This window comes from Pungitius pungitius, chromosome 16, assembly GCF_949316345.1.
Source record: "Pungitius pungitius chromosome 16, fPunPun2.1, whole genome shotgun sequence".
Lineage (NCBI taxonomy): Eukaryota > Metazoa > Chordata > Actinopteri > Perciformes > Gasterosteidae > Pungitius > Pungitius pungitius.
The window spans coordinates 12,444,958-12,455,642 of record NC_084915.1 but is presented as its reverse complement, the minus strand read 5'-3'; the positions used below and the strand labels follow the sequence as shown (position 1 = coordinate 12,455,642).

The 10,685-nt window shown below is 43.4% G+C and overlaps 1 protein-coding gene across 1 annotated transcript; it reads right to left on the bottom strand.

Annotated features, from left to right (window-relative positions):
• Positions 1–526: 526 nt before the first annotated feature.
• Positions 527–6,914, bottom strand: LOC119215295 (multidrug and toxin extrusion protein 1-like). Its single transcript, XM_062558107.1, has 16 exons — positions 6,681–6,914; positions 5,723–5,824; positions 5,507–5,575; positions 5,219–5,367; positions 5,015–5,057; positions 4,855–4,899; positions 4,581–4,678; positions 4,281–4,378; positions 3,149–3,330; positions 2,891–2,999; positions 2,667–2,742; positions 2,271–2,340; positions 2,046–2,178; positions 1,873–1,967; positions 1,721–1,784; positions 527–1,626 (listed from the first exon to the last, which is right to left on the bottom strand). Exons 1-16 carry the CDS (start codon positions 6,882–6,884, stop codon positions 1,409–1,411), a joined length of 1,755 nt encoding a protein of 584 aa, XP_062414091.1. The 5' UTR covers positions 6,885–6,914; the 3' UTR covers positions 527–1,408.
• Between the last annotated feature and the right edge of the window lie 3,771 nt (positions 6,915–10,685).

Sequence of the window (10,685 nt, the reverse complement as noted above, 5' to 3'; positions counted from 1 at the left end):
AAGCTAACTGCTCCTGGCTGTTGCCTCATAATTCATAAATATGAGAGGTATCAATCGTCTCACATAAATCAAACAAGCCTGTTTCAATCAGGGGGGGGGGGGGGATGAGTGAAAAAAGGAAACATAATTGTATATTACAACAGATGATGCGTGATGATAATGTCTTGATAGAAAATCTTTGATGCTTAAACTCTGCTGGCAGATTTGCAACGGAGGGGCGTCCACGCTGAGCAGCAGCAACACAAATCTTTCCCCGTGGAGTCCAGAGACTGATGATTGTTGAGAGTGGGAAGCTGAGCTCAGGGGCTGACGACGCTGCAAAAACTGTGCGTTGATTGGGAGGTTCAAGGGCGTGGTTAACAACAACGTGGACGTAGCTGCAAAAATGTAGATGTGTCCCTGTGCAATTGAATGGATTTGACCATCGATCGCCTCTAAATCATAACAGCAAGGAAATTACGAGTGAACATATGTGTTTTTGAGCAGCAAATGGCGAGATATAATAGAAATAAACCACAGGCCCAAGTATGCAAAGCTATATTTAATTCTTTATCCAACGAACACCAAAGTTTGATTTCCCATACTGACCAGTCAATGCTTTTAAAGGTACCTCAGAAAACGTGCCTGACAGATTGCTTTGAACCATGTTGAGCTCTGAGCTGGTTGTTAACTGCTCTTGGTTGGTCTACTCGGTTTGACATGTCCTCATCCAGCCAGCACGTCACACAGTGTGTGAGTGTACAGACCTTTCATTATCTTCAAATTTGGCAACACAGATCAAAGGATAGGAAAAAATTACACCAAAAAGGGAAGAGCATCTGTTCTGTCTTTGATGATGAAAGCATACATCCACGGATGCGCTGTAGCCTTAATATAGCATTTAATCATGCTCTTTCTAATTGTGGCATCCATTCAGACTATATATTTCATAATGAGAACATTTTGTCAGAGTCTTGATTGCAAACCATCTTTCTATATAAAGAAGATATCCTCATACAGTATTTTGTATCATATGAATTGTGTTTTCTATTATACTTTCCTAAATATGTCAATGTAAAGAAATGCAATAGTGGCGTGGATTGACCTATTTATTTTACATTTGAGGAAGAATCGCTATTACAATGACTAAATTCCATTTTAAATCCCCTATCCTGTACAAAGAATTAAGGAAGTTAAGGAATAATCAACATGTAACAAAGTCACGCAACACCTTTTCCACAGGTTGCAATAATTCCACTTATTCGATGCAGTTACGGGACACTTTATACTTGTGTCAGTGTTATATGACACGTTTCCCATGACTAATGTATAATAAATGGTCTGATGTTTTGTAAAAGTGTGAGTATGGACGTTTGCCACTACAAAGGCAGCCTCACACAGCTCGCCCCATGGTTCATGGTCACTTGTCTTATTCGAGCCGCCTGATGAGCAGCTCGCTGATGCACACTCCAACAGCGAGGATGATGAACATGAGCAGCACAGCGAGGCCACGTCGCACCACCAGCTGCCTGACTGACAGAGCCACGTCATCGGAGCTTTGCTGACCTGCATCGAGCCCTTCCAGTACTTTGCCCTTCGCTGAATTACATGGACTGGTCATTTCAAGGCAGTTTGTATTGTCCACAGCTGTCGGGGGTTAAAACGCATGATTAGTGATGTCAATAACTCCCAGAAAGTAAAATTGTAGCTGTATGCGAAATAACTAGTAACTTGTGTTAACCTTTGTTATCGATCACGAAAATCTCGTTGCCCTCTGTAACGCGGATCCCTGCTCTCAAAAGCGCCTATTCAGAGATTTTAAACATGAACTAAATCACAAAAAACGTAGTTTGTATCCACAATGAAGTGAATTGTGAACAGAATGGGACTCACCTCTTCAGTGGTTTTTATCCAGTTCAATTTACACAGGAAAACTATGAAGGAAATGGACTGTAACGAAGCACAAATTAAAAACCCCAACCACAGCCCTGTAACAAAAATGTGTGTTAGTTTGAGTTGAAATATGATTATGTCACTTATTGCATGACTATTCAATCTGTCCTCACCTATGATGCCCATTTTGAGAGGGAACATTAAAGACACACCGATGGGGAACCCAATGAAGTAGTAACCCACCAAGTAGCACAAAGCGCCAACCATTTGTTTCCCTGCCCCTCTGATGATCCCTCCGGTCACACACTGTGGAGGTCAATCAAAGAGAAATCTAAAAATTCTGCAAACTAGTCAGGTTTATTTTACCCAGCAGACAGATCAATGGCAAAGGCTCTCACCGCGAAGGCCTCCGTGACGTGAATGAAGCCGTAAATCTTCACGACATCCGCCACTCTCTGAATAATGTCTCTAAAAGCAAAATGGAGATCACGACATGAAAATGAAAATGAAGACTGGCAAGCACAACGTTTATTGAATTCATTTCGCTCAGCTAAGAATAAATCATTCACCTCCCAGGTCCAAGATCACTTTGCTGTCAAGGGTCTGTGTGTTTTCCAGTTACTACATGACTAATTAGGGCCTGAGCCGACTGAAAGTCGGACGAAGCCCTGTTATGTTTCAAAGAATTATTACACTTTGTAATAAACACAGCTGTCAGTGTGAGGTTCTGCCTGTTAGTTAATGATTGTGAGATAAAAAATAAAAAAAAAACACGAACCACATTCTGTACTTACTTCTCTGTAGTGAAAATGTAACCAACCACATCCTTAGACACAATGAGACACGCTCCGATGAAACATGACACAATGACTGGATGAGGCATAAGAAAGAACATCATGCCATTAGATAAGGGTTAGAAATAGACAAATGCATCACAAGGATTACACTGATTCAAAATCAGAAGAAAGAAAAATGAATTTAAACGGACACACATGGGAATTGGCTGATTTATTCATACGTGCACAGATGACGGAGACCTTGCTGGAGAGCTTGGCTTGCTCAGTGTTCCCAGCCCCGAGAGCATTCCCAACGCGAACACTGGCAGCAATGGAGAAACCCAGCGGGAACTGTGGTCGACAGGATGAAAGGAAAACGTTAATTCCATCAAACCAGTCAGGTATCCACAAAAGCTTCAGCCAAACACACATTCATTTGTATCGTCGCATCAATCCAGAACATACCAGGCAAAGGTTAGGTAGGGTTACACAGAAGTTACCATGAAAGCGATTGTAGCCAATTCATAAATTATGGACTGCGCTCCCAGCTCAACCTCGCTGACGATGCCTGCCAGGAACCCTGCAATCTCGTACAGCCACCACTCCAGGCAAAGCATCATCATGCTGGGAATGGCCAGGCGGAGAAAAGGACCCCACTCCTGCAGGCAGTCTCTTGACCAGCCTGACATATGGTGGGAGGTGCGATGGATTCAATGAAATGTTGCAGACTCAGTAGACAAGTTGTGCTGCCGTTTCAACGAGGAAATGTGAGATATTGTCATGTCTACTGTTTGGAGTGTAGGCTCTGTTGTCTCTTTTTGTTCTTCGTCCCTAAAATTGCCACAAAAAATATGTTTACAGAAGGTTGGTCATGGCCACTTACGAAGGAACATTAACGGTTAAAATAAACTATGTAAAGGGAACCATGCAAACTGCAGTAATACAATGTATGTGATTGTTGGAAGCGATCACACTATATGTCTATTGCTTGTAAATTGCAAAGACATAGAAGATTAATGAAGCAGGTCTAAAAGCAAAATAAATCTATATCTGTTAACCTCCTTCTATTAGAAGCAATGACATAAAAATCATTGTGTAGGCGTTAGACCTTCATTCTTGACACATATTTATTATGGACCTTGATGTCCTCAGCGAGAACCCTGGCCTGGTTAAATAACATAAACACAGGTGATGCCTGAATTATATATATATTGTCTGGTTGCACTTGGATGCTAATATATGGTGAATATGTGTCTATCTTTGGGGGTTTTGAGGCTTTGCGGGTTTGGATAGTTAAATGCTGTTGTGAAGCAGCAGATGGCTTCCTGCTCAAGGGCCTGTGGTGGCTGCGGTGATTCATACTCTCACCTTTTTTTTAAAAACTTGTTTTATTAGCATCGACTGCCTGCCGACTCCTAACTCCCCACTTAAAACAGTCCCTGGCTCGTTTGGGGGCTCAATGGACAACCAGCTGATCTCTGACCTTCCTCCCTTGCATCTGTTAGTCTTCATCCACAGTTTGCGATGTATTTGGCAAACATAACAATAAATCAACTGAAGTTGAATAACAAATGAGAAGGAAGTAACAGTCGAATAATAACCTACCTGTAAAGATTAATTTGCCAAACTTACCATCCCACGTAGCTTTGTGTAGTCCTCTGGAACAGATGTGCACAAACAAGACCACAGCCAAGGAATACTGAGAGATGGCATTTGCAGCGGCAGATCCACTTATGTTCATCAAGACAACCAAAGGGTACAAAAACTATTTATTTAGTTATTGCCTGTAAAGAAGTCCTCAAATTAAGCCTCCAGTTACTGAACAAAATCCTCATCCTTATTCTTCTGATTGATACTCTGACTGGTTGGAAATAATAAAGATGATTACTAAGTTAATCTGTACACTATAATAGATATCATGGATGTACTCACGCAACCCCCAGATCCAGATGGATGAGGAAGACGTAGTTGATTATTGCATTCAAAGTGTTCGCCGCGGCTCCAGATACCACCGTGGGCCAAACGATGCCCTGCAAGACACAACGGGCCGTTAAAAGAACTTTGCCTTCTCAACACATCGGCGCACCTGCTGTTAGTTTACGTCTCATAGCACACGCTCTTTCTGACGTACAAAATAATCTCATTACAGACCAACTTTTACAGACATTTATTTGCACACCACTGGTCCTGCAGTCATTAACCACACCTGATTCTGAAGATACCTCCCCTGCAGCTGGTACATGAAGGCAGCCTGCAGAATCCAACAAAAGGCGATGAATTGGAGTTAATTAGAGCAATAATGCATCAAAACAACCATTCAATAAAGCTTGTGTGATTGGAGATGCAAAAATAGATTTACAACTCACTGGCAGAGCCGGCATGAAGATTTTCACATACAGCTGGGAGAGTCTTTATGGTAGATGAGAAAATACGGTAAATGGTGAATACGTCCCCCAAATAATCATGCTGAATAACCTGATCCTTAGTGATATGTGTAGATGTAGCATGTGGTGTCAGGTTGTGCTGTGGCACAGAAAGAATGCACAGATTTTCAAATGGAGAGGGTTCACCTGGCGACCTCTGTGCTCTGCCTGACAGCCAGCAGAATGGGCTGAGTGTTAATGAGGACGGCCCAGCAGGGGAAACAGGCCAGAAGCAGAATCAAAACCCCCCTTTGCAGTATCACTCCGACGCGCTTTCGGTTACCACTCCCATAAGTCTGAACGTAGGTTGTCAGAAAAGAGGGGAAACTAAAATAACACCTACCCATGTGCAGGAGAAGGAAAAACAATCTGGAAGAACACACTGTGAACACAGCATCAACTGAACAGGTTTTATTAATATGATGAGCTGAATACCTGAGATATGAGAGTATCACATGCTGATGCCAATCCACTGCCAATGGAAATGCCTGTGACGTTTATGACCTATAATCCCAGAAAGCATAGATGAAAACGCATCAATGCGGTGATAGATAAAATAAGAGTTGAAAACACAATGCAATGGTGAACAATGAAGCCTCGGTGCAGAATGCCAAAAAAAAGCTGAAACCAAACTGCTCTGAGATCATTTACCGCAATCGCTAACGCCACCCCCGCCAGCTCCGTTTTCCCCAGGTGGCCGCAGAACACCATGCTGACGAAGCCGATCAGGAAGCTCATCACCTGTGAAATGAACTGAGAAACAAAACCTTTTCATTACAATAAAAGCACAAATGAACGTCACCAAATATGAATGGAACTCAATACTTGAAAAAAAAAATATCTTTTCCAAAAGGCCTTGACAGATGAGAAAGAGCCTTTTTGCACTGGCAGCTGACATGTGTTTTATACTTTGGTTTTGCAGCAGCTCTTTTGTATTTGTAAGCGTCTTTACTTCCTTTCCTTTTTTCTCCAGAAAATAGTTTTACTGATTGCTGGTGTAGGTTCGTGACAGCCTTTGGCATTCAAAAGGTTTGCACAAAAGGAAACTAAATGTTCTCATCTATCAAGCTTTGGCTTCGTGCAATGAGAGTCGAAACAGTGGATACATGCTGAACTATTTCTCCTCCCACAGTTAGATACAGCAAATGCACCTCGTTTCTATGGTATGTTGACTATTGAGCATACATCTGTAGGTATACATACATATGAGATATGTTAAGGGGTCAAAGTGACGCTTTGGACACACTTTATTTGTCTGCTACTTGCTGGTGAAACCCTAAAACAGTTTATTTGGGTGAGGGAAAAGGATGTAATTTCTTTAGTTAAAATGCTGCCACACTTTAATCACTATCGCTGTTCTTTTTTCTAATTAGTTTGGATTTATTATCCAGTTAATTACTGTTATAAGAATGTAGGCGTCGATTTGCAAGTAATTACAGGTACACCACAATCCTCATGTTTAAAGTAAAGCAATTTAGGCTTTTTTTTTTTCCAAATTCCCTTGTTTCATGGCAATAAGTGTACTTACACATTAAACTAACCTAAATATGGATGTTGAAAAAAAGAAAAGAAATGTACAATCCCGTCGATGTTCCTCTACCAGCCTTACCACAGGTCCCGCTAGTTTGAAAAGCTGGATTGTTTCATTCTTATAGTCCACAGGTAGCCAGAGCTCAATGCTTCTCAAGCAGGATCTGCAGTGCGACTCAACAGTGTGAGCAGCAGCAGCAGCAGCAGCAGCAGAAGGCGATCCGTCTGTTGTGCGCTGTCCATTTACTCCTCTACCTGCGTCTTTTGAAGCTGAATCTTCCATACTGAAATGAGATTTGGCAGAAAACTAGACTTCAATCCCAAACTCAATAATCGTAGAATACAATTCTTCCGCCCCCCCCCCCCCACCCCCCCCGGACACAGACAAGAAGGCAATCAATAACCAATTACCTGGGTAATAATCAATAAGCAAGTTAATGTCCGTGCACCTTAATCTCTGTCTTTGAGAGAGGGAAAATACAACATACAAAATACATGGTGGGGCATTGCTACGAGTCAGATCCCTCCAGCCCGGCCCCCCCAACAAGACGTGCCCTCCCTTTAAAATGACTAAATTAATTTGTTTTGTTTTTTCTCTTAGCTGTGGCGCTGCGTCACAGATCGCCACAGTTTCACCCAGTGACAGTTTGGTCAAAGTGTAGAAATTCATGCATATAATTAAACACAATAATGTAACAGGGCTTTTACCTTTTTTAACCCTGGACATTGAGGTGAGGTGGAAGTTAAGGAGAAAGTGATTTTACTGGCGAATAGAGCAGGAAGTGCAGCAGGAAACAGCATCATTAACTGTAATAAGGGGTTGAAATGCTGCTTTCACTGGTCTTCCACAAACAGAAAGACAGGGTTAGCAACCAACGTGTAAACATCAAGGAGCAATAAGCAATTCAAAATATATAGAATTCTGGTTAAACAACTGAAATAAAATAAGTGTGAATATTTGCCAAGTGGTCAAAAACATGACCCCTATGAATCCCACATTAACTGTGGGGTACGCAAATGGAAGCATATTTACTTTACTGTTGATTTTCCTGTAATAATTAATGTTGAACATACACAATTGTTCTTGTACGGTGTCTGGCAAAAGTATTTAATCACATTTTCAACTTCAGGTAATTGGAAACAATATGTCAACGCATTCGCGCAACTCAAATGTAATAGCTCGATAGCTAGATTTTCTTTTTAAATTCACTAAGAATGGTTATTGCATTATAGGCTCAACACCATAACGTGTAATGTGTATATTCCTGGTTTTCAATTTTATCTAAATGACCACTAAAAGCCGCAGGCAACGTTCCAATCACCAGAACAAACTGCACATTGTCTGCTGGAAAAAAAAAAAAAACAGACTTCTGATGAAAACTGTTTAGTAACTGCAGAGAAACAGATTGGATGTTGCTGACTCACAGATTTAATTTCAAACTCGCTGCTGTACATCGAGTCCGTCGATGTACAGCAGCACACAAGCTCGTGTCCTGAAGCCTCACCGTGTTATATTCTTCCTCCCGTAGTGACACCTCTCAGCGAGGTGTTGCTCTTAGTAACCCCATCGGGTCGAGACGTTTTGCTCTCGTTGAAATTGAAATTTCTGGTCACATCCGACTGCTTTGCCGAACTCTGAATGGATTCGCGGTCCATTCAATCAAATAATATAAACATTTGTTTGTCTCTCAGGTGTTTCGAGCCATTAAGTCAAGCACCCCTGCGACATGATGTCAAACACTCGGTTAATCTTTGCGGTTTCAACTGTTTCCCCTGCTCTGGGGGCCCAAAGGGAGGCGAGAAAAGCAGAAAAAGAGAAATTAGCGGCGGCCAGCAGGAAAGGAAAAGCGGTGACACCTAGTGTAGGCTCTCATTCATTTTCCTGGTTCAGTGATGCAGCAAGGCCCACCGGGCCCGCCCACCCTCCAAATTGTGTTCCTTCGGCTCCACCGTCCCAACTACACGCACAGAATCACACACACACACAAACACACACACGCGCGTAATTGTACTCCACCAACCAGCGGCGCCGGCGTCCGCCGTGACGTCACACTGCAGTTCTTCTCGGGCTCCACTGGATGACAGTGGCAAGTCGCCACGTGTTCGCCGTGAGCCGCCATTCTCAATGGCGCCCCGCTCAGAGTGTGTGTGTGTACGTAAGTGCATTTGTATGCGTTGCTGTTTGTGTGCACGTGCGTTTCGGGTGGGGTTTTGCTGGGTAGAGATGGGGCCATTGAGGAGGTGGAGAGGGCTTACGGGTGGGGGTTGTTTGATGGAGGTGTAGGTGGCGGGGGTGGGCAGTAACAAAAAAACAAAAAAATCGCAAATGAGAGGAAATTGTTTTGAGTCACAGCTCAGATTTGGTGGAGTGAGATAAGGGTTGATGACGGTGGTGGTGGTGTGATTAGGATTAGGATGTGTGTGTGTGTGGGGGGGGGGGGGGGGGGAGGGGGTGAATGCGTGGAAGAAGGTTTTTTGGGAGGGGTTGGACCATTTGCAAGCGCGGTGTCATTGTGTGCGTGGAGTGTGCATTTATCTGTGTGTGTGCAGGTTGTGCTTTTCCTCCCCTGACTACGACAGAGGGGGAATTGAGGGAAAGATGAGGAGATGGGTGGTTTAGATAATGGCCGCCACAGGGACTGGATGAGGGCAGAGTGTGTCACGCAGAAAGATTGACTGCGATGGAATAAGAAAGAGCACATGAGACAAAAGAAGTGAACGTTTGATAGAGATGAAGAAGAAAGAAAAAAAAGCAAGACAGTGCAGAGGGCAGAGGGAGAGGGGGAGGGTGGGTGTGTGGGGGGGGGGGGGGTATGCAGGCCACGGATGAGAGAGTGGATGAGGGGAGGGACGCCAGAGTTATTTTCAATGTGTTCTCTTTCCTCCTTTGTTGGTTACGTTTGGCGGCTGGAGCTTTTTTTTTTTTTCCTTCGTGTCGAGGTACCAGTGACGCAGAGGGACCCGTCACGTCTGCTCCAGCTGATAATGACGATCCCTAAAAACGATAACAATAAGTAGCTTCAAGTGGAACCCTAAAACCGCCGGCACGTGACGGCTACGTCACGCATTATCACACATGACACACTGCGCTGGACACACAGACGTGGCTATCTCATGTTGGCAGTGTGTGTGTGTGTGTGTGTGTGAGGGTGGTCAGAGAGAGAGAGAGACACACAAAGAGACACACGGGATGAAATAAAGAGAAAGGGAGAACGGGGAGGAAAGGGGATTATGTCTGTCACCTGCACACACTTGACGTTTGCATACGGGATGAACGGAGGAGATGTGTGCGGAAAGTCAAAAACAAAATTAATGCATTCGTAGCCGCCCCTATTGTGTGTGGGCAATTTTGTGTATTTTAGCTTTTATCGGTACGGATGGGAAAAAAAAGAAAAGAAAAGAAAAGAAAAGGAAAGAAAATCAAAGGTGGCCACTCAAAGAAAGCTGAATCCTACTGAGCAGCATTATTTTGAAATGGGCTAAAACCTGAATGCGATGGTGGGAGGTGTGAAGTGTTGGCGGTTGTTGACATATTCTTGACCACATTCTCAGTTCAAATCCACACAATGTCAAGCGCCTCATTTGAATTCCCAGACTTTGTCCAAAGGGACAACTAATCGAAGCGTAAAAAACGGCAATATTGCCTAGAAGCAATTCAGCCATGACTAAGGCAGAGAAGAATTAGCTGTCTGCTCTTTTGATGATGTATGAGCTTTTGAGTTTCTTTGGTGAGTCACATAGAAATTACTTTAAATAGTTTGTGAACGGGGTGCCACGAACACGGCTCGATGCTTTGGAAAAATTGAATTTTCGTGAGTACGCTCGACAAAAGACAGCAGCGAGGAGGTAATCTCCTCCAAAAACACATCGCAGCATGCAACTGTTGAGTCTCTCGGGTAATTAGGTTACGTCCTGCCTTAATGAATTGCTTGGTTGACCTGCTTAAAACAGGCGTCATGGGACCTTGTTATAATCCCACCGTTGATTTTAAACAGCGCTTGTCCTGACGCAACGGCAATGCCACCGACCGGGATTTGTCTTCCATGAGTCATCCAGCCTGGGAAACAATGCGGCAGCGTGCTGC